Source organism: Sinohyriopsis cumingii, chromosome 7 (genome assembly GCF_028554795.1).
Source record: "Sinohyriopsis cumingii isolate HCF-2022 chromosome 7, ASM2855479v2, whole genome shotgun sequence".
Classification (NCBI taxonomy): domain Eukaryota; kingdom Metazoa; phylum Mollusca; class Bivalvia; order Unionida; family Unionidae; genus Sinohyriopsis; species Sinohyriopsis cumingii.
This window is the reverse complement of record NC_142967.1, coordinates 66,297,122-66,322,324: the sequence shown is the minus strand read 5'-3', so window position 1 is coordinate 66,322,324 and position 25,203 is coordinate 66,297,122. Positions and strand designations below refer to the sequence as shown.

Here is a 25,203-nt window from a genome sequence, read left to right as displayed (position 1 = left end):
TGTGACTTTTTTTGACGTTATGTTTTGAGATACTCCCTCGCCATAACCAGTTATTTTTGGTGTTGTAGCTCAAGGCGAAATGTAGGCATCAAGCCATCAAATAGCTGATGTTTATTTCAATTGCACTGACAAACAAAACCTTAGCAATTTGTGTTTTAAGAACAGAATCAGTGACCTGAAGATTTTAACTGCTGTGTGTATTATTTTCATCATAAAATCAGATTGAAACTGTAGTGAACCTGTCATGGGGAAATAATGGCAGACATTGCTGTGCCTGGGAAGTACAACTTTGTTAGATTGTCTGTTTTCATAAACATTTGGGCAAATATATTAAGGAAAATATTAGCTCATAGAAAGCAGAGTCTAAATATTTTCTTATTAAAGATTTAGCAATAATTGCAATTATGTAGGTTCCAACAAATGGGACAATACTATGCTGTGGAATTCAAGAAGTGCTTTGAGGTCAAACATCAGTTTACACCTTGACAGCCAGTGGAAGATGCATATGAACATGGAAGAGTTAACAGTTCGCTTATGTCGCACTTAGATGCAACTGAATTAGGTTGGATTGGTTTGAGTTTTATGATTGAGGAATATGAACCAATTATGACATGAATAGACTGCCTTTTGATCAAATATAATCATTGATATGTTTGCACATCAAATTATAATTAATTGGTCAGAACTGGAGCATATGGTGGCTCACAAAGCCGGTTGTCAAGGTTAGTGGACCAACTTGAATTCTTTTATTGGCATTTAATTTGCTTCATTTGGCAAAATGTTGAAAATTCGGAATCATATAACTTCACTGGATTCATTTCTGATAAAATGTTGGCACTTGTTTGATTATGCTTAAATTATAATGAGTTAAACAAAACAGGAAAATAATGCCTTCACGAAGCCAGTTTTCAGCATGGGAAAGATTGGTGATTAATTTCCTTCAGTTGGCAAAACATTTAAAACCTCAAGTGTTTTAATTGATGGATCATTCAGATAAAATTCAGTGGATATAGTGCATACATCTAAACATTAATATCACAGTGATGCAAAGTAGTATATTTTCTTTTCTGTCTCAGTCTCGGAAACAACCTGCTTGTGACTCATTTTCTGACCCACAAACTTCAAAGAAACAGAAAGATCGTATTAGCCCTAAGGAGAGAGGAGGAGAAGTGTCAATCTCCGAAATTTGTTAGAAAATTTAAGGACAAATGGAAAAGTGAACTGACAATTCTGTGATGTACATCCTTGATTGAATAATATATAACCTTCATAGTTGTATGGGTATATTTTGCACCTAAATTTCTTTGAGCAGTTGATACTAGAATATGTTGAGAAGTTGAAAATATAATTAAGTACAAAATAATCCTCTGTCTGTTTCGTATACAAAATATACACACAGCAAAACATAGTTAGAAAGAGAAACACCTTTACAAAAATCAGATTGTATGTTTCTTACAAAATACTGTATAAGTGTTTCTCCTTATTCAGCACAAGACAAGAAATCTTAAACATCATTTGTTCCCACCAGTAACAAGGAATCACAGCTATATGCCGATGACTGTCCAAAAGAATTGACTCTTGAGATTTCAGTTTTGACTCTTGAGAGTTTCTTTTTGTCTCTTGAGATTTTGGGGTCAGGGTTCAACTGACTCTTTAGTTTTTAAACCTGTTGAGAACCCTGGTTTTAGTTCATTCATATACTGAATTTAATGCTTCATTGCGTTATCTATGAATAGTTAAGATTATTTTTATCAGCAACAAAGAAACTGAGATAAATAAAATGGTATGAAGATGTGTGGATCTGTTTACTCTCATCTACATGTTACACGGGTTGTTTAAAAAAAAAATACAATTTTTTTTTAACTGCCATTTTATAGTAAACATCAATAAAGCAAAAAAAGTCATGTTTAAGGGTAGTTGATTAAGTATTATTACTAACTTGTGAAATAAAATACTGTTATGTAGCTACTCCTGTCTGTTAAAATTTATTACAATTTACCGTTTCTACAGTGTTCTTAAGTCATGTGGCCAAATACACTGCATATAAATATGATAATTTTATACGCATACAAATTGGTTTATAATATAAATCCAATTAAGAAAGTTTCTACTTGAAAATAAAATATTGCTTAAAACCAAAGTTAAATGCAGATATGCATACTGAGAAATAGAGGGCATAATTTTAACATAAGAGACTGAAAACACATACATGCAATATATATGTACATGTGTGTGTATATATATATATATATATATATATATATATATATATATATATATATATTGCTTTATTTCACTTCTCCCTGTTAAACTCTCACTTCTCCCTGTTCTGTCAAAGAGGAAAAGTCACTTCTCCCTAAAATTCAAGTCTAGCTGAATCCCTGGCATATTTTATAAGGGGTCCATTGGTATTTAAGCCATTTCTGAGCCTCTCTGACTCCCACTCTGGGGAAATTACATCTCACCCCAATTATATGCAAGGTGCTAAAAGGCAATCCTGCAGGAAAAATTGAGGCAACCCTCAACTACACTCCATATAAATGACAAGGATTTAACAAGAATACTTCACTTGTGCTGCCCCCCCAATCACTTATAATGGAATCAGTAAATGAGGCACAGAATTTAGAAAAATCACTGACTGTGGCTAATTTGGGTGCCGAAAACACATTTAATGTCATACAACATGATGGTCTGTTACAGAAGTACAGCCTAAGAACTGAAATAGGCACAGCCTTTATAATGCATATGCAGTCACTGATATTATAGCATTATTTGCCTTAAATCAAATTGAACTACAGATAAACCAGCATTTAATCAACCACTTTTATTGCAATGACCAATTGACCACTAATGCCACTAAAAGTGAAATATTAGTTTGTAATAACTAGAAAAAATATCTACTCCAAGAATGGGAAATCAGTTCTGACGAAGTTAAAGAATCATCATCTGTTATTCACAGTGGCATTTATTAGAATAAGAACTACTGTTGGACACGGATCACATATGGACTGCAAAGCACTCTGCGCTGTTATGGGCACAGGATTGCATGGACAAAATGAAATGAACCCAATTGTTTCCCAAGAGATGTATATCATATTTGCTACACCAGAGAGTGTTTGTGGATTTGAAGCTAAAATAGTAAAATATCAAACTCTCCCTGCTGTTGTGAATATGAAACAAAAGTCTTGCACCAGATCCAGATTTTGCCTGATATGCATGTATATGTGCTGATTTCTATATATACTCTGACTGGAGCTATTCCTTTATCAGCACATATTGAGATGAAAAGTTGAACTTCAGTATTACATGCCAATAGGATGCTGCAACTAGTCATAAACAATTAATCAAATTACAGTTGGTTGATTCATGTCCGTAAATACTTTCCAAATGCTCAATACTGTTAACCTATGAACTCAAAAAACAGCTTTCTAAATACTGTTAGAAGGACAGATCTCTAGTACCTTCAGTAAATTCTGGTCAGAAAAATGGAAAAAGAAAGACAAAATAAACTTTCTCTTAGGTTTCTTAACATTCAGGAAAACCTGCTTGAAAATCCACATATTATAGAGAAGTGGTTGAGGCAACAATCAAAGCAAGAGTCATTACAGGCAGATACAATTTATAATCTAATTCTTGTCCAGTTTCATTAAATTGCCTTGTCTTAGAACCAATGAACTATAAATTCTTCTCAAGTTTCATTAAATTGCCTTGGTTAAAAACCAATGAACTATAAATTCTTCTCAAGTTTCATTAAATTGCCTTGGTTAAAAACCAATGAACTATAAATTCTTCTCAAGTTTCATTAAATTGCCTTGCTTTAAAACCAATGAACTATAAATTCTTCTCAAGTTTCATTAAATTGCCTTGCTTTAAAACCAATGAACTATAAATTCTTCTCAAGTTTCATTAAATTGCCTTGCCTTTTCATACAGGGATATATATTTTCTTCTTTCTCATTCTTATTCCAAATTTAAAGCATAAAAATCACTTTAATTTGTATCAATATAAAGTCAGTACCTTTCTGTACATCTTGTTAAATTTGTTTTAGATTTTGTATTGGAAAATGAATTTACAACATGTAATGATGTGGTATTGAAGTTACCCCCCAAATCTTTTTGCTTCTGTTTAAAATGGGAAAAACAGATCAAGTGAAAAGGTATTTACAGAAAAGTAACATCCTTGCATTTTGGATGGATACCTATAGCCAATATGTCAGTATAGGTTTTCATTAATAATATAAAAAGTAGCATATATATATATATATATATATATATATATATATATTGACTCAAGAATAATACACTAGGTATCTAAAAGTAAAAGACAAATATTTTATGACAGTTGACAATATTACATTATGATAATATACTCACTCACAAGTCAGGTCAGACTACAAAAAACAAAGATCCTGATCAGCCATAGAATAATGTGTCTGCAGATCAAGGTCTATGTTGTTTGTTACACTCATCACTCCTGTCAAACTGCACAAACCCAGATCTGCCAGCACATTATGCGACATCAGATATGGATAAGTGTACTTTGCAGTTGGACTCATCTTACAATCAAGTATATACAGTATCCCAGAATATGTACGATTGTGATGACAGATGACAGTATTTCACTGTATTTAGCTTTGGATGTAACAGCTGTATAGTGTAATGCCAGATGACAATATTTCACTGTATGTAGCTTTGGATGTAACAGCTGTATAGTGTAATGCCAGATGACAATATTTCACTGTATGTAGCTTTGGATGTAACAGCTGTATAGTGTGATGCCAGATGACAATATTTCACTGTATGTAGCTTTGAATGTAACAGCTGTATAGTGTAATGCCAGATGACAATATTTCACTGTATGTAGCTTTGAATGTAACAGCTGTATAGTGTAATGCCAGATGACAATATTTCACTGTATTTAGCTTTGGATGTAACAGCTGTATAGTGTAATGCCAGGTGACAATATTATACTGTATTTAGCTTTGGATGTAACAGCTGTATAGTGTAATGCCAGATGACAATATTACATTGTATGTAGCTCTGGATGTAACAGCTGTATAGTGTAATGCCAGGTGACAATATTATACTGTATTTAGCTTTGGAGATAACAGCTGTATAGTGTAATGCCAGATGACAATATTACATTGTATGTAGCTTTGGATGTAACAGCTGTATAGTGTAATTCCAGGTGACAATATTTCACTGTATGTAGCTTTAAATGTAACAGCTGTATAGTGTAATGCCAGAAGACAATATTACATTGTATTTAGCTTTGGATGTAACAGCTGTATAGTGTAATGCCAGATGACAATATTTCACTGTATGTAGCTTTGAGTGTAACAGCTATGTTGTGTAATAACAGATGACAATATTACACTGTATTTAGCTTTGGATGTAACAGCTGTATAGTGTAATGCCAGATGACAATATTTCACTGTATGTAGCTTTAAATGTAACAGCTATATTGTGTAATGACAGATGACAATATTTCACTGTATGTAGCTTTGGATGTAACAGCTGTATAGTGTAATGCCAGATGACAATATTTCACTGTATGTAGCTTTGAATGTAACAGCTGTATAGTGTAATGCCAGATGACAATATTTCACTGTATGTAAATATTACTTGATGTAGTTCTGAATATACAATATTACACTATGTAACTCTGATTTAGTAGCTAGTACATTGTAATTGTTACATTTTAGACTGTATGTACAACATTGCAGTATTTGTAGTTCTTGATGTACAATATGGCACTATTTACTTCTGAATGTAACAGCTGTATACAGTGTAATGACAAATTACTATTGTACTGTATGCAGTTCTGAATGTACATTATTACACTGTATCTTTCAGTATCTGGCTTTATACATTGTATTGAGAAATGCTGATACAGCACTATGGAGCTGTGATTTTAACATGTAATTTAATATCATCTATCATTTCACAGGGTAGAGGCATTGTAGTATTTCTCTGTGAATTTTTTTTATCAAAGAAAATCATTACAATGTGACAGTTCATTTGCACAAAATCTTAACTGACTGTATAATCATAATATTATAAAAATGAAATATGCATTTATCTCCTCAGGGCCTTATTTGGATATGAAGGGCAATCAACAACACTTAAAGTTGTGGAAACTGGAGGTATGTGATTTTTTTTTGTATTATATGTAGCAAATCTACGGACATTTTAAACATTATGATCATTTTCCTACATTGTATCACACACAGAAAAACTAGTTTGTATGTGTTCACCATAAGGCAAAGGATATTATGTTACAATGTCTTTCATTTGTTACCAGTTTGGTTAATATATAATAGCTCAGCTTGTCCACCATCTGAGGTTACCAGGCTTTGTGGATGGCTTGCCCTTGTGGTCAGGAGGTACCCTATTGATTTGTGGACTCAACAGTTTAATAGTCAAGGTCACTGTGATAAAAGAAGAAAGCAATAACTAGATTTCTACACCATCTACACAGTTGCCAAGCATTGTGGATGGCCTGCAATTGATATAAATCAGACTATTATTTATTTTAATGTCAAAGGTCACTGTGACTCAGAAAGAGGAAAACTGGTTTCTGCACAATAACTTGACATTTCCAACGTCTAAGGTAATCATTTTTATGGATGTCTCTTGCACTTGCAGTGTGGAAGATCCCTATTTATCTTGGAGCATAACGGTCATGGGTCAGTTAAACTATGGCTGACAGAATAAAAATGGTTTCCACACAATAATATAAATTCTGTATCATATAGCTTGTACTTGAGGTAAGGAAGAAGACTTGATTTTGTGGTTACAAGTTCAAAGGTTAAGATTACTGCAACTGAAAGTAGAAAAATTATTTCTGCACAGTAACATTAGTTCTACATCACAGACCTGAACCAAACTTTATTGATTCCCTGTATTTATGCAAAAGAATAAGCCTGTTCAGTTTTGGGTCAATGTCAAGGTCACTGTAACTGAACAAAATTCAAATGGTTTCTGCACGAAAATGTAAGCTCAAAAATGTAAGCAATCTACATAGAAGAGTATTAAATACAGGGCAGTTATATGTGTGTGTGTATATGTGTGTGCATGCATGTGTGTGTGTGTGTGAACACAGTCTGGCTGTATAGTGCCAGATAAGTTCAGGTATAAAAGTATAAAAATGGCATACAAAAAAGATAAAGGCTTAAAGGGTAAAATACTTAAAATGACAACTTTGTAGAGACAAGGGCAGCGTGGCACTGAAAGGAAATGGGAAGCATAGAAAAGCAATAATGGGGTATATCACCCAATTGGAAGGGTGTGGTGCCACACCATGCTAGATGTAGCTAGGGAATACACATTCATATGAAACTACAGTGTGCATCGATTTTAGTTCTCTATTACAAGGAAATGTCCTGTTTTGTTTTTTACAGTTTCAGAGAGGGTGGGGGAGGTATACTGTGGAGCCCCTCCAATCTTGACATACTCTTACAGTTTATTATTAAAATTGTTCTAATGAATTGCTTTAGAAAACCACAAGAGGAATATCTCTCCCCAGAATTGTCTTGCAGATTCTGAAATGTTATTATAAATGGAACTCTTCAGTCTTAAATGTTATCATTGTATGTACAGTTTCCATGGTTATTTTATTTTCCAGATGGTGGTTTGGAGGAGATGGTAGACGAATTAAATGCATCCAAGATAATGTATGCATATTGTCGAGTGGTGGATCCAAACACAAATTTGCCAAAATATGTTCTCATTAACTGGGTAAGTTTGTATCAGATAACCTGGAAGCAATCAATATCTCAAGTACTTTGGGGTGGGGGAAAAAATGAAGACATAGGCATATTTTCCTGTTTTGCAATATTCTCTTTTAAAAGTCAAGTTCACACTCAGTGTCAGAAAACTTGTACACTGTAACTTTGATTAGAATGATGTTGAAGTCAGGTTATGAGTACACTCTTACTTTGAGCAGAGTGATGTTGAAGTCAGGTTACTTGTACACTCTGTAACTTTGATTAGAATGATGTTGAAGTCAGGTTGCTTGTACACTCTGTAACTTTGATTGGAATGATGTTGAAGTCAGGTTACTTGTACACTCTGTAACTTTGAGCAGAGTGATGTTGAAGTCAGGTTACTTGTACTCTCTGTAACTTTGATTAGAATGATGTTGAAGTCAGGTTACTTGTACACTCTGTAACTTTGATTAGAATGATGTTGAAGTCAGGTTACTTGTACACTCTGTAACTTTGAGCAGAGTGATGTTGAAGTCAGGTTACTTGTACACTCTGTAACTTTGATTGGAATGATGTTGAAGTCAGGTTACTTGTACACTCAGTAACTTTGAGTAGAATGATGTTGAAGTCAGGTTACTTGTACACTCTGTAACTTTGATTAGAATGATGTTGAAGTCAGATTACTTGTACACTCTGTAACATTGATTAGAATGATGTTGAAGTCAGGTTACTTGTACACTCTGTAACTTTGATTGGAATGATGTTGAAGTCAGGTTACTTGTACACTCAGTAACTTTGATTAGAATGATGTTGAAGTCAGGTTACTTGTACACTGTAACTTTGATTAGAATGATGTTGAAGTCAGGTTACTTGTACACTCAGTAACTTTGAGTAGAATGATGTTGAAGTCAGGTTGCTTGTACACTCTGTAACTTTGATTGGAATGATGTTGAAGTCAGGTTACTTGTACACCCTGTAACTTTGATTGGAATGATGTTGAAGTCAGGTTACTTGTACACTCAGTAACTTTGAGTAGAATGATGTTGAAGTCAGATTACTTGTACACTCTGTAACATTGATTAGAATGATGTTGAAGTCAGGTTACTTGTACACTCTGTAACTTTGATTGGAATGATGTTGAAGTCAGGTTACTTGTACACTCAGTAACTTTGATTAGAATGATGTTGAAGTCAGGTTACTTGTACACTGTAACTTTGATTAGAATGATGTTTAAGTCAGGTTACTTGTACACTCAGTAACTTTGATTAGAATGATGTTGAAGTCAGGTTATGAGTACACTCTTACTTTGAGCAGAGTGATGTTGAAGTCAGGTTACTTGTACACTCTGTAACTTTGATTAGAATGATGTTGAAGTCAGGTTGCTTGTACACTCTGTAACTTTGATTGGAATGATGTTGAAGTCAGGTTACTTGTACACTCTGTAACTTTGAGCAGAGTGATGTTGAAGTCAGGTTACTTGTACTCTCTGTAACTTTGATTAGAATGATGTTGAAGTCAGGTTACTTGTACACTCTGTAACTTTGATTAGAATGATGTTGAAGTCAGGTTACTTGTACACTCTGTAACTTTGAGCAGAGTGATGTTGAAGTCAGGTTACTTGTACACTCTGTAACTTTGATTGGAATGATGTTGAAGTCAGGTTACTTGTACACTCAGTAACTTTGATTAGAATGATGTTGAAGTCAGGTTACTTGTACACTCTGTAACTTTGATTAGAATGATGTTGAAGTCAGATTACTTGTACACTCTGTAACATTGATTAGAATGATGTTGAAGTCAGGTTACTTGTACACTCTGTAACTTTGATTGGAATGATGTTGAAGTCAGGTTACTTGTACACTCAGTAACTTTGATTAGAATGATGTTGAAGTCAGGTTACTTGTACACTCTGTAACTTTGATTAGAATGATGTTGAAGTCAGGTTACTTGTACACTCAGTAACTTTGAGTAGAATGATGTTGAAGTCAGGTTGCTTGTACACTCTGTAACTTTGATTGGAATGATGTTGAAGTCAGGTTACTTGTACACTCTGTAACTTTGAGCAGAGTGATGTTGAAGTCCGGTTACTTGTACACTCTGTAACTTTGATTAGAATGATGTTGAAGTCAGGTTACTTGTACACTCTGTAACTTTGATTAGAATGATGTTGAAGTCAGGTTACTTGTACACTCTGTAACTTTGAGCAGAGTGATGTTGAAGTCAGGTTACTTGTACACTCTGTAACTTTGATTGGAATGATGTCGAAGTCAGGTTACTTGTACACTCAGTAACTTTGAGTAGAATGATGTTGAAGTCAGGTTACTTGTACACTCTGTAACTTTGATTAGAATGATGTTGAAGTCAGGTTACTTGTACACTCTGTAACTTTGAGCAGAGTGATGTTGAAGTCAGGTTACTTGTACACTCAGTAACTTTGAGTAGAATGATGTTGAAGTCCGGTTACTTGTACACTCTGTAACTTTGATTAGAATGATGTTGAAGTCAGGTTACTTGTACACTGTAACTTTGATTAGAATGATGTTGAAGTCAGGTTACTTGTACACTCAGTAACTTTGAGTAGAATGATGTTGAAGTCAGGTTACTTGTACACTCTGTAACTTTGATTAGAATGATGTTGAAGTCAGGTTACTTGTACACTCAGTAACTTTGATTAGAATGATGTTAAAGTCAGGTTACTTGTACACTCAGTAACTTTGATTAGAATGATGTTGAAGTCAGGTTACTTGTACACTCTGTAACTTTGATTAGAATGATGTTGAAGTCAGGTTACTTGTACACTCTGTAACTTTGATTAGAATGATGTTGAAGTCAGGTTACTTGTACACTCTGTAACTTTGATTAGAATGATGTTGAAGTCAGGTTACTTGTACACTCTGTAACTTTGATTAGAATGATGTTGAAGTCAGGTTACTTGTACACTCTGTAACTTTGATTAGAATGATGTTGAAGTCAGGTTACTTGTACACTCTGTAACTTTGATTAGAATGATGTTGAAGTCAGGTTACTTGTACACTCTGTAACTTTGATTAGAATGATGTTGAAGTCAGGTTACTTGTACACTCTGTAACTTTGATTAGAATGATGTTGAAGTCAGGTTACTTGTACACTCTGTAACTTTGATTTGAATGATGTTGAAGTCAGGTTACTTGTACACTCTGTAACTTTCATTAGAATGATGTTGAAGTCAGGTTACTTGTACACTCTGTAACTTTGATTAGAATGATGTTGAAGTCAGGTTACTTGTACACTCTGTAACTTTGATTAGAATGATGTTGAAGTCAGGTTACTTGTACACTCTGTAACTTTGATTGGAATGATGTTGAAGTCAGGTTACTTGTACACTCAGTAACTTTGATTAGAATGATGTTGAAGTCAGGTTACTTGTACACTCTGTAACTTTGATTAGAATGATGTTGAAGTCAGATTACTTGTACACTCTGTAACATTGATTAGAATGATGTTGAAGTCAGGTTACTTGTACACTCTGTAACTTTGATTGGAATGATGTTGAAGTCAGGTTACTTGTACACTCAGTAACTTTGATTAGAATGATGTTGAAGTCAGGTTACTTGTACACTGTAACTTTGATTAGAATGATGTTGAAGTCAGGTTACTTGTACACTCAGTAACTTTGAGTAGAATGATGTTGAAGTCAGGTTGCTTGTACACTCTGTAACTTTGATTGGAATGATGTTGAAGTCAGGTTACTTGTACACTCTGTAACTTTGAGCAGAGTGATGTTGAAGTCCGGTTACTTGTACACTCTGTAACTTTGATTAGAATGATGTTGAAGTCAGGTTACTTGTACACTCTGTAACTTTGATTAGAATGATATTGAAGTCAGGTTACTTGTACACTCTGTAACTTTGAGCAGAGTGATGTTGAAGTCAGGTTACTTGTACACTCTGTAACTTTGATTGGAATGATGTTGAAGTCAGGTTACTTGTACACTCAGTAACTTTGAGTAGAATGATGTTGAAGTCAGGTTACTTGTACACTCTGTAACTTTGATTAGAATGATGTTGAAGTCAGATTACTTGTACACTCTGTAACATTGATTAGAATGATGTTGAAGTCAGGTTACTTGTACACTCTGTAACTTTGATTGGAATGATGTTGAAGTCAGGTTACTTGTACACTCTGTAACTTTGATTAGAATGATGTTGAAGTCAGGTTACTTGTACACTGTAACTTTGATTAGAATGATGTTGAAGTCAGGTTACTTGTACACTCAGTAACTTTGATTGGAATGATGTTGAAGTCAGGTTACTTGTACACTCTGTAACTTTGAGCAGAGTGATGTTGAAGTCCGGTTACTTGTACACTCTGTAACTTTGATTAGAATGATGTTGAAGTCAGGTTACTTGTACACTCTGTAACTTTGATTAGAATGATGTTGAAGTCAGGTTACTTGTACACTCTGTAACTTTGAGCAGAGTGATGTTGAAGTCAGGTTACTTGTACACTCTGTAACTTTGATTGGAATGATGTTGAAGTCAGGTTACTTGTACACTCAGTAACTTTGAGTAGAATGATGTTGAAGTCAGATTACTTGTACACTCTGTAACTTTGATTAGAATGATGTTGAAGTCAGGTTACTTGTGCACTCTGTAACTTTGATTGGAATGATGTTGAAGTCAGGTTACTTGTACACTCAGTAACTTTGATTAGAATGATGTTGAAGTCAGGTTACTTGTACACTGTAACTTTGATTAGAATGATGTTGAAGTCAGGTTACTTGTACACTCAGTAACTTTGAGTAGAATGATGTTGAAGTCAGGTTACTTGTACACTCTGTAACTTTGATTAGAATGATGTTGAAGTCAGGTTACTTGTACACTCAGTAACTTTGATTAGAATGATGTTAAAGTCAGGTTACTTGTACACTCTGTAACTTTGATTAGAATGATGTTGAAGTCAGGTTACTTGTACACTCAGTAACTTTGAGTAGAATGATGTTGAAGTCAGGTTACTTGTACACTCTGTAACTTTGATTAGAATGATGTTGAAGTCAGGTTACTTGTACACTGTAACTTTGATTAGAATGATGTTGAAGTCAGGTTACTTGTACACTCAGTAACTTTGAGTAGAATGATGTTGAAGTCAGGTTACTTGTACACTCTGTAACTTTGATTAGAATGATGTTGAAGTCAGGTTACTTGTACACTCAGTAACTTTGATTAGAATGATGTTAAAGTCAGGTTACTTGTACACTCAGTAACTTTGAGTAGAATGATGTTGAAGTCAGGTTACTTGTACACTCTGTAACTTTGATTAGAATGATGTTGAAGTCAGGTTACTTGTACACTCAGTAACTTTGATTAGAATGGTGTTAAAGTCAGGTTACTTGTACACTCTGTAACTTTGATTAGAATGATGTTGAAGTCAGGTTACTTGTACACTCTGTAACTTTGATTAGAATGATGTTGAAGTCAGGTTACTTGTACACTCTGTAACTTTGATTAGAATGATGTTGAAGTCAGGTTACTTGTACACTGTAACTTTGATTAGAATGATGTTGAAGTCAGGTTACTTGTACACTCAGTAACTTTGAGTAGAATGATGTTGAAGTCAGGTTACTTGTACACTCTGTAACTTTGATTAGAATGATGTTGAAGTCAGGTTACTTGTACACTGTAACTTTGATTAGAATGATGTTGAAGTCAGGTTACTTGTACACTCAGTAACTTTGAGTAGAATGATGTTGAAGTCAGGTTACTTGTACACTCTGTAACTTTGATTAGAATGATGTTGAAGTCAGGTTACTTGTACACTCAGTAACTTTGATTAGAATGATGTTAAAGTCAGGTTACTTGTACACTCAGTAACTTTGATTAGAATGATGTTGAAGTCAGGTTACTTGTACACTCTGTAACTTTGATTAGAATGATGTTGAAGTCAGGTTACTTGTACACTCTGTAACTTTGATTAGAATGATGTTGAAGTCAGGTTACTTGTACACTCTGTAACTTTGATTTGAATGATGTTGAAGTCAGGTTACTTGTACACTCTGTAACTTTGATTAGAATGATGTTGAAGTCAGGTTACTTGTACACTCTGTAACTTTGATTAGAATGATGTTGAAGTCAGGTTACTTGTACACTCTGTAACTTTGATTAGAATGATGTTGAAGTCAGGTTACTTGTACACTCTGTAACTTTGATTGGAATGATGTTGAAGTCAGGTTACTTGTACACTCTGTAACTTTGATTAGAATGATGTTGAAGTCAGGTTACTTGTACACTCTGTAACTTTGATTTGAATGATGTTGAAGTCAGGTTACTTGTACACTCTGTAACTTTAATTAGAATGATGTTGAAGTCAGGTTACTTGTACACTCTGTAACTTTGATTAGAATGATGTTGAAGTCAGGTTACTTGTACACTCTCTAACTTTGATTAGAATGATGTTGAAGTCAGGTTACTTGTACACTCAGTAACTTTGATTAGAATGATGTTGAAGTCAGGTTACTTGTACACTCTGTAACTTTGATTAGAATGATGTTGAAGTCAGGTTACTTGTACACTCTCTAACTTTGATTAGAATGATGTTAAAGTCAGGTTACTTGAAGGATCTTCTTAACTTTATTTCCTCTACCAGCATTCTGATTCTCAACTATATGGGAATACTGTAAATATCAAATATGATTACCTTATATACTAGCTTAGAAGTTGAATCCCTCCTCCCAAAAAAGCTATATTCTCCAACCCTCCTAAAAGTCAGAGTAAATTTTGCAAGTCAGATCTTTTTGAAAGAGTGGGTATACATCAGTGAGTCAGAGTTGCACTTGGGAAAAATAGACAAGTCAAACTGAAAGGATGGATGGATAATACAATTATTTTATTTAGCGGAATGTGTCAGAAACAATTTGACAATTGATAATCTGTGCTAATTAAACTTAAAATCCCTAATGCTTGACATTTTAAATCCATTTAACTATATACTTTATGTGAATTTGATCTTGAGCTTTGTGATCAGAAAGTTTTTGACACAAATACTCTTTGATTTCTCCTAATATTGGGAAAAAAGAGCTTTGTTCAGTAAGGATAGCTTTAGGTGGCCATTTCACAGTACCAGGGTAACAATTTAATGGTACTAGGCTAACAGTTCTATAGTACCAGGCTTACAGTTTCACATTATCAGGCTAACAGTTCTGTTGGACCAGGTTTACAGTTCTATAGTACCAGGCTAACAGTTTCATGGTATTAGGCTAACAGTTTCAGATTACCAGGCTTAGAGTTTCACTGTACCAGGCTATTAGTTTCAGATTACCAGGCTTAGAGTTTCACTGTACCAGGCTAACATTTCTATACTACCAGACTTAGAGTTTCACTGTACCCTGCTAACAGTTTCATAAAAGCTTATGGTTGAAAAAGAATCATTCTTGGGCAGTCATGTGGTGATTTCCATGTGCTAGAGGCTAACTGTCCTGCTTGATGAAAGTTCAGGTGTTTTATCAGTGACAAAAACTAATTGTTGAAAGAGAACTTTACAAGGGCAAATCATGCAGATTGTGTGTTAGTAAAATAAAAGCTTGACATTGAAGAAAAAGTCAAAAAGCACTTAGTTACACCATTAATTTATTTAAAAAGCTGTTGGCCATTACAATATATCACCAGTGATGAACCCTGTTGCAAGTGGAGCATCATAATAAGTGTTTTATAAACTAGGATGTGAGTTTCTGATGCAACAAGGTTACAATATGTTAGTATCATCACCTTATTTAGAACTTTTTGGATGGTTATATACATTTTTTATTTTCTAGTTTTACTTGATCAAAATTAACTAATAACAGACATTTCAGAATAGACAAGGAATCAGTGCATATCAAACTTAAACTCAGACGTTAAAAATTGCTCCGAAGAGGAGTCCCTTTTAATAGCTTACACCCGCTTTGCACCCAGCTCTTAGCATAAATGGAGTCAGTTGGTTGAACTTGATGAACTTGAACTTTCACACATTAGTTTTGTTTTATTCTAGTGTTTGGTGATTTTAATGATAGTATTCTAGCATGACAGTTTATTTTCTTTTTTATTTCAGCAAGGTCAGGGTGCTCCAGAGACAGTCAAGTTCAAATGTGCAAACCATTTGAAAGACATCTCCAATCTCTTCCATGTAAGCATATGGAATTTTGTCTTATTTTTCTTTTTGATATTGCCTTTATATTTCTATTAAAGTAGCTTCTGTGGGGAGAAAAGGGTCAGTCTTTGTTTATCTACAGCTAAATATTTGAACAATTGATGCCTTATTTTTTTTATCAGTATGATTCAGCTATGTTTATAGGCAGTCTCATTTGGTTTTCATCTGCATTAAACTACCTCAGATTTTAGATATATATATTTTTAATAACATACAGTTGAAAAATTATCATCATTAAGATTAATTACTAGTGGTTTACTTCTTGTCTACAGTGTTTATTTATTTGAGCTTTAACTATTACTCAGGTAAAATGCCATTGTCATGGTGACTAAAATTCATTACCCATAATTCCTCCTGATGCATTTTGTGATGTTGACACAAACCCATAAGAGTCATAACAAAGAGAAGGCAGCTTAATGATTTAGCTAAAATGAACCCAAAATTAGAAGTATTATCTCCCAGAATCTGTCGGGATTTTATTTATGAGTTTTTGAAAATGTATTAATTTGAGACAGAGAGCATGTTACATGAGCATTTCAAGTTTTGCACCAGTAAAGACCAAAGAAAAATAAAATATAAAATATAGAAATATTAAAGCTTGCACATAAAAGGAAAATCTCACTCTTGTAAGGGTGAAATTGGGAAGGACTGGAAACTGAAATAATTGTCTATCCATGTGCTAGCCATGTTGGGTAGGTCTGAAATGCTGAAGTAAGGGCATATCCATGAGCTAAACGTGTTTGGTAGGGCTCAGAAGGATGGCATATACATCCTGTAACTGTGTATTCTTGACACTCAGGTTCAGACTCAAACACATGTCAAATATTATACATAGAATGTACCTAAGTCATATAAATTTGATAGTGTTCAGAAAAATCTGAATATACTGTAATTCTTTGTTTTAATAAAAAAAATAGAGTATCACAGTTTTGGATTTTGTGCCCAAGATTGACATTTATTGCTCCAAATGTTTAGAAAATCTTGGACACGGTATGATTTCAGAAAATTCAGAGGCTCGGGAACTTGTTATGGCTTTAAAATCTTAAGTAAATATGACAAAATATTTAAAATATTACTTCTGCATCTGAGATGAAAATGATTTGTTTGCAGAGTGTCCATATTACAATTAATGCTCGGTCAGAAGATGATGTGGAACCAGACTTGATAATGACTAAGGTTGCCAAGGCATCAGGTGCCAACTACAGCTTCCACAAGGAAAAGAGCAAGCCTATAGAGGCTCCACTGCCTGTGGTATGTGTTGTAAATTTATTACTTTTAGTGCATTTTTTTTAGATGGTATCATCAAGGTAGACTTAAAAGTTAGGGTAACAGCAGAGTTCTTGACAACACACATATGAGACATTTAACAGTGCATTTTTATCCATGTACTGAGCAATTTGGTGTATGCAGCAAAGACCCAGAATCTCCATTGTATAGTCAATCATAGGTAGAAAATAAAATGTGCTGACTCAAATCTTCTGACCTATAATGCAATTCTAATGTCTGGATCTATGCTGTTTGCAACTGGGTGGTTTTTATGCATGAGTAGATCTGGTGTATAATTCATGTATCTGGGTCAAAGACTTATAAAAATGGTACTGACAGTTGCCTCGCTAGTGTTATGTATATTTAATTTAATTGTTTGTTTGTTAGTTTTAATTTTTTTAATAACATTATATGCTATTGTAATGTACCATTGTTTACTGGACTTGACCTTGTCCTAAATTGAGTTCATTTCTGCTTGACCTTTTCTTTTTTTAAAATTTCATTTAACTAATAATAGCTTCATTATTCTCTCTGTGTATGAGCTTATTTACCAAATTGTTCTTCAGGTAAAAAAGAAGTGGTAAATATGTTGATCAGGGTCAGGGATTTTGGACATTCCCATGTGAATTGTATAGGCTATTGTGTTGTAAGTAAACAAGGCTCATTAGATCATTCTAGAAGGCTATTTTTCATTAGGTAATGGTTGTTTTTAGAAAATGCTAATGTGACCTGAGGTCAAGCAGAGAACTATATTATCTTGTGACTGTGAGGATTTTACCAGTCATGCATTAACATCTAGCACTTTAACTTGTATTATGTTGTGACCAGTTTGGGCTGAATTTTATTTGCTTCAAATTATTGAATTCAAGTAATTATTTTCTCTGGAAATAAAAAATGTGCTTTGATAAAATTCTTGGATAAAGACATTCATTGGAATTTATACTGAATTCAAACCTGGAATAATTCTGTGAGTCAACAAGAGACTGTTGTCACATCAGTACTTTGCAGGCTATAACAGACACGTCATCGCCTTCAATTTTGGATCTCCTCAGGACTTGAACTTAGCTATGATGTCATAGCCTCAACTTGATTTGTTATGGTTGAGGCTACAAACTGATTCCATATCATCATCATGTAATGGAGCAAAAAAATCATCACTAAAGTCAGAAAAACAGATAGTGTAGAAATCTACTACATAAGTATAATCATGTTGTGAAAGAAGTTTGGCTTATTTTGAATTTATTAAGCCCTTACATGATAAAATAAATTAACATGGTTACACTAACCTCAGCTTGTCCGCCATGACAGATAACATGAGACTCTCATCGTGACCCCTTTTCTATATAAGGCTTGCCAGGCCATATTTGGATATTCTGTGCTATGTTATTATCAGTCAAGTGGTGAATAATGGCTTCTTGGTGGAATTTCAAAGTTGCAGATAAACCATAATTAATGCACAGAATTTCTGACTCAAACTGCACCATATTTTTACTACAATTTGTTTATGTTTCTGAATAAGGCCTCAATATCCTTATATGGCACACAAACAAATGAAGCTGAGAATGGAAGTAATCGTTATTTGAACTAATATGGTGGATGATCTAAACAAATTTGTCGGATAAAAAAGGTAAACAAGATTTTACAACTATTTCTACAATTATTTGCAATACTTACGATATTCAATAAGAGGACTACTCAATTTATTGGATTATATTAAAGGAATATGTTCAGATTGTTGATATTGGGCTAAAAGAGCGCTGGGTGTGAATCACACCCAACTTGCTCCATTGACACATATGCTCATGTTAGTACCCCATCCATGACGTAGGAGTAGGGGTACTGATATTAGTACTTGACTTGAACTGTGTTTATTCAGGACTTTTTATTACTAAGACTTGTGCCTTTAATTCTTGGATTATTTTTAGATCTAATTCGCAATACCACACATTCTGTTTTTTTCAGTTTTCACTTTGTATTCAAAGGAAATAAATTATCTGTTAAATTTTACAAAGCTTGTTGTCTTCACTCTTTTCTGTTACTTATTTTAAGAGCACAGACACTTAACACTAGGCACTCGGCATTAAGAGGTTAGTGTTAGGACTGGTTGGCCTGGTGTCAGGATAATGTGACTGAGTGTGACATCATGCTACATGCATGCAACATGATGCCCCAGTGCTAGATAGGACTATAAACTGCCACACAGCAGATATCGTATTGATATGACTGAAATTTTTTTAAAGCTGTGTTAAAAATCCAAATCGAACACACACAGGCACACACACACACACACACACACACACAAACACACATGTATTTGGGTGAATTTTTTTTATGAAACATATTCAGTAAGGCATTTAGTTTTGTGTAAAATAAAGTACTAGTATCATTCTTGACTTAACCTGAGGAAGGCAGATACAAGCATTCAAACAGATGAGCTGTGATATGAAAGCCAATTCATTGTGCCGAATACATGGTGGGTTGTGAATCTTCAATACTATTCCTGGAAAATTATATTTTTTACAGTGTTTTCCCAAATGCATGTATAAATATTTGTAATTGGTAGTTTTCTAAAGTGTTTGTCACTAGGCTTATAGAAAAAATTGTAATTTATATTTTTTCAGTGTTTACCAGTAGGCAAGTAGAATTTTTTTAAATTTAAATTTTTTGTCAGTAAGCATGTAGAAAAATTTATTTTGATGGTCACATTATTTACATTGAGCCCTGTCCAACACTAGCTTGCATCGTAGAAAATTTCATAATTCCCTAAATGTGGTTATTTTTGCAAACTTGGTTTAGGTAATGTTCAGTATATTGTTTTTGTTGTAACATTTGACACATGACTGTACCTATGTTGTATGTTTCAATTTTAGCAAGTAGATTACATAGTATCTATCAACTGGTGTTGTCGTGTTTTTCCTTTGAATATGTTTCCCAATCACATTACATTAGAAATACTAGCTATTACCTCACGAATCAACCCCTACTAAAAAACAGAAAACTTTTTCTGTATAGTTCAATAGACAAAGGGCAATAACTCTTTCCAATTACTTCCCCTTGGCACTGCCAGGTGTTGCTAGTTTTTAGCCTTGCTGCTGTATTGGATAACATCGTAGAATTTGTTCTCCAACAATCCAAGCCATTTTAGTGTTCTAACTGACTCATCGAATGTTCCTTTTGGATTTATTGTGTGGATTAATCATTCTGCTGCAGGTATTATACATTTGTTTTTTTTTACAATATCTGCCAAATTTTAGTGACTTTGCCCTTTAAAGCCATGTCACAATGCTATCATTAACTTATGCAGTTGAGTATTATGTCTTCTCCAGAGCTGGACGTAGATCCAGATTGGGCCTCAGTGTGTGACGACACTTCCTCATATCACCGTCCTTCACTCAAATCTGACCATAGAATGGACTGAAGTTTAGCTTTCAAGCCACCATCAAGGACATTTTTATCCATCCCCTACCGATACTCAAAAGAATTGGTACGTCTTGGCGAACAGGAAGAGACGCCATCCTTCTGGTTCCTTCCTCAATTGGCTGGTGCACTTTGGGTGTGTCTGCTAATCAACCTCTATGCAACAAGGTGGAATCACAAGTTACCCACCTTCTTCGCTCTGTGGAGTGACTGTCAGTCCTTTGGGAGGGTTGTGGCATTTGCTTCCCCTCCTATGGTGCTGATGTCAAAAATAATCTAGAAGTTACGGGTAAGAATGGCAAGATGATTCTTGAATGAGACAAGTCCTGGGTCAACCCAGATCTCCAGCAACCACAGTCACATACGGTCCTTCCCTGCCCAGGCCATCTTCTTCTACATGCTCTGCTCTTATCAGGACAGCCTTGTGAGACAAACAGTTTAAACCTTCGATTATGAAGAGAATCTTTGGAGCAAGGAGGCCCTCCTTTCTGAAGGCTTTGGAGGGAAGTGGCATGTTTTCAGAGACTGGTGCCATACCAACAACAACATCCATCTGTGTGCCTCAATTCATTCAACTGGCCATCTTTTTTTTCTGGCTCTTTGAGGAGTAACAGTTGGCCCCAATCTCAATCAAAGGCTACTGCCCCATGTTATTGGACACATTCCGACATCAGGGCAGACATGATTTTGGGCATGATATAGAGCTATCAGATCTTTTAGTCCTTTCTGAACTCAAATCAAAATCCCTCCCTCTCTTTCCAAATGGAACAAATCCTGGGTTTTAACATGGCTTAATTCTAATCCAGTTGAATGTCTAGCACACACTTCGTTAAAGTCACTATCATACAAAACATGTTTCCTGATAGCTTTAGCTTCCAAATACAGGGCAATTAAGCTGCATGCCCTTAATTTCGACCAAACTCTTCAGTTCAGATCAGAAAGTTCAGTAATTTTCTTGACACATCCAGGCTTTATAACCCAAAATAGGTTACCATCAGTCAATAACCAAAGAGTCTTCACTTGCCTACTCTCTTCAAAAGACAGGTCGAGACCATCAGCCATGCAAGATCCTGTTTGTGTTCTCCAACACTACTTGAAATGCACATAGACAAGTCATCACACGCACAAATGCCTCTTCCTTCTGGTGTGAACCAGGCCTCAGGATATCACCCCTCAAACCCTTGGTTAGTGGCTGAAGTGAGTTGTACGCTTGGTGTACTCTGTTGTCTCTCCACATCAGAGTCACCTTACAAAGATTACTGCTCAGAAGCTTCGAGCCATCTTTGTGAGCCTTGTGTTTGAACACAATGTTTCGATCCAAGATATAATAGGAACTGTTGGCTGGCATGCAGAGTCAACCTTCTCAAGCGTTCATATCAGATATTTTGCGTCGCAGAGGCAAACCTTGAATCTGATAGGTCCAATGGCAGCATCATAGATGGCCACCAGACCCAACTAGATAAATCAACACAGCCTGTTAGCTTTACTGGATTCACCAGTGAAATTTTATACGTAATAATATTTCACTATTCATCTTAATCGTATTTTAGGGTCGCAAGTCAAGTGCCCTAGACTGTGCTGGTTATGTAATTAGGAGAAGCATTATCATTTACATGGGGTATGCAGCTATTTTTCCCTAGAAGGATATCTGAGGTGGAGGTGGGATGCTCTGCATTCCTTTTTCCTATTACTTATTCTCCTAACATATTGTGATCAGAAAACATTTGAAAGAGAAAACAAATGCTTTTGTAACATATTTCTTTGAGAATACTTATCCAATCACATTACTTAAAAAGCCTCCCAACCACCCCACCATGCAAGCATCCTTGTTAGTATCTTGCTCAGCTAAAAACTAGCAACACCTGGCTGTGCCCAAGGGAGGTAAGGGGCAAGAGTTCTTGCCATTTGTCTATTGAAATAGAGAAAGATGAGTTTTCTCTTTTATTTGGGCTGGATTCATGAGGTAGCATGCTAATACCATATTTACCAAAGATATTGGGACATGACAAAATCAAAATAAAAATTTCCTGTCCCAGATCTTATGGTGAATGTTTTTTTTACCTCAGCCATATGTCCCAAAACTTAAGAAATGAAATAAATTTGTGTTTTGTGTTGAATTTGCACTCAGCTCCCCCCCCCCGCACATTGCAGTACAATACATAAACAAAATGCTTATTTCATAATAACATGGGGAAAAAAATGAATATACAAGGTCAGCTGAGATAAGGAAGCTAACTTTGGATCTTTTCACCAGTATTCACAGGAATTTTGAAAATAAACTGAAACAACGGAGCAATTTTTAAAGATCTTGAGAAAATAAAATCATCGATGAATTTTTGAAGACCAGAAGAGAAGATGATTTTGCCAACAATATGATAATGACATGGATGAAAATTTATTGTACTTTGATCACATTCCTGGATATACTGATGATAAGATGGGGGTTAAAAGTGTGAGAATTAGCAAGAATGGTGCAGATTTGTAAATATCTAACTTTAGTCCTTGCAGTTTCTGCTTCAGGAAATGTGTTGCCTCTTACGATAATTTTCACGGCATGAGAAAGCTAAAAAATATACTCACATTCGGAAAGAATGGGTCATACGTGTGCAGGATTAATCTAAAGTACACAGTTTTATATTTTTTTAAATAAATTTTCACTTGGAGTGCTTTTTTCAACATGTAATTTTGGAATGATCTAAAAGGTGTCCCACAACTTATGACTCAAAACAACAATGCGTCCCAGAATTTAGAGTGTAAAAACAATTACTTTAAAAATTAATTTATGGTGTTGCAATAAGTACAGTGTCCCAACATATACCGTAAATACAGTATTCCTAACATAATGTGATTGGGTAAATATTCTCAGAGAAACATAATTAACTTAAAAGTTAGCTTTCTAATAATAAGTATATTTAAAATTTTGGAGTTATTTGTGGCTGGCAAATTAAAGTCAGGTGGTTGTGTATTGAGTAGATATTGTGAAATATTACATTGAGTAGTAAGGTCAGTCATAAGGAGTATATTGGGACATGTAGTCATAATAGACTCTTGGAAATATATATAAGGAGAGAACTGAGCAATTAATTCATTTTTACATGTTTTTATGTTAATATCAGTCTGCAGATATGTTTAATGTTGTGTTTAAATATTATTTGAGAGGAGACATTTGTTCAGATTATTCATTGGAACTACACAGTGCTCATTGAACTAAAATATTCTAGGACTATTGTGAATTATCAGGACTGTTGGAATTCATTCTGAACTTTTGATTATTAAGGACGTGTGATAGAACTTTTGGAATTATTTTGGATTTAAGTCATAATACTGTAAGTTCCTCTTAAATTTTTATTTTATCACTTTCATAATTATTTGTTACAGTTTATAAAACTTGTTGGTTTTGCTTCTTTCTTTGACCTAGTTTATGACCACAGAGTGACAGAAGCAAAAATACACCAACTTTATAATATGAGCATTCCATATCAAACTGTCAAAGCTCAAAGTAAAATATGTTCTTGATATTTAAGTCTAATTTGTGGGAACATTTTCATGCCCAGCACATGAAGTTCATGTATAGAAAGTGGTTCATTCGATCTTTTCATCGATCCATCTGTCACTTTCATTTCATCAGCATAGCTCCACAACAAATGAAGATATCTCTATGAAATTTGGTAGACATATTAGTCCAAATGTGCCTATTTAAGTGTCCCCACTACTTGCAGTATTGGAATCTTCATTTGGTCCTGGCCATGAAATTTCATACTAGGCATATTTACCCTCGCATAAAGATGGTCTGTTTTGATTTTGAGGCTATTACAGCAGTTTGCAGGGTTTTATTTGTTCAACAATGTATACCTTGCCTTTGTGTTCATCTTTTGAATTGCCATGAAACTTGGTACTTATTATGGTCATTACCTGAAGATGTGCACATCAACAGATCACTTTGCTATCACAACTTTTGTTTCATTTATTGCCCTGGTAGCTTAATGTATGACAAAAAAACATTTTTTCTTCTTCTGGATTGCCATAAAACTTAGTAAACATTATGGATATCCCCTGATGTTGTACATTTCCACAAATTAAATTGCTCTGACAATTTGTATATGAGTTAATGACCTTTTTGATTTGAGTATAATGTAAAGTGTTACAGAATGTTGTGGACATAACTGGTCTTTCAGATTTTAGTGGATTACAATGAATCTTGAAGAAAATGTCAGGATTGTCATTACAGGATGTGCATATTGGCAATTCATTGTGCTGCTGCATGTTTTAGTTTTATTGGTCATAGATCAGAAGAGCTTATGGAATGACCTGAGGTCTGTCATCTAACATCTATCCATTAGCACACATTTGTAATAACTACTCCATCATAACTACTTGGAGGATTGTCATGAAACTTCACACACACATTCGTCCCACTGGTGCTTTTCAGTGACCACCACAGCAGCCATCTTGAAATATTGTTATTGCTGCTGCTTCTGAATATAAAGTCATAATGACATGAGGTTTTCACCAGAAGATTTCTTAGGATGTCCTGGTTCTGCTCAATAATCTAAAATAGCCATGGTTGCCATCTTGACAATATTGTCACCACTCCTCCTACATCCAGAGCATCCTACATTCAGTATAGCCACCACAGCAGCCATCTTGAATTT

General features: G+C 34.6%; 1 protein-coding gene across 2 annotated transcripts in view; it reads left to right on the top strand.

Annotated features, from left to right (window-relative positions):
* The window catches only part of LOC149795435 (drebrin-like protein), an 88,411-nt gene that overhangs the window by 3,444 nt on the left and 59,764 nt on the right, over positions 1 to 25,203 (top strand). For both annotated transcript variants that reach the window (XM_089965224.1, XM_089965223.1), the window contains exons 2-5: positions 6,090 to 6,145; positions 7,627 to 7,739; positions 15,770 to 15,844; positions 16,979 to 17,119. In XM_089965224.1, coding sequence (XP_089821350.1) covers positions 6,090 to 6,145; positions 7,627 to 7,739; positions 15,770 to 15,844; positions 16,979 to 17,119 — 385 coding nt within the window. The remainder of the gene's footprint in view (positions 1 to 6,089; positions 6,146 to 7,626; positions 7,740 to 15,769; positions 15,845 to 16,978; positions 17,120 to 25,203) is intronic.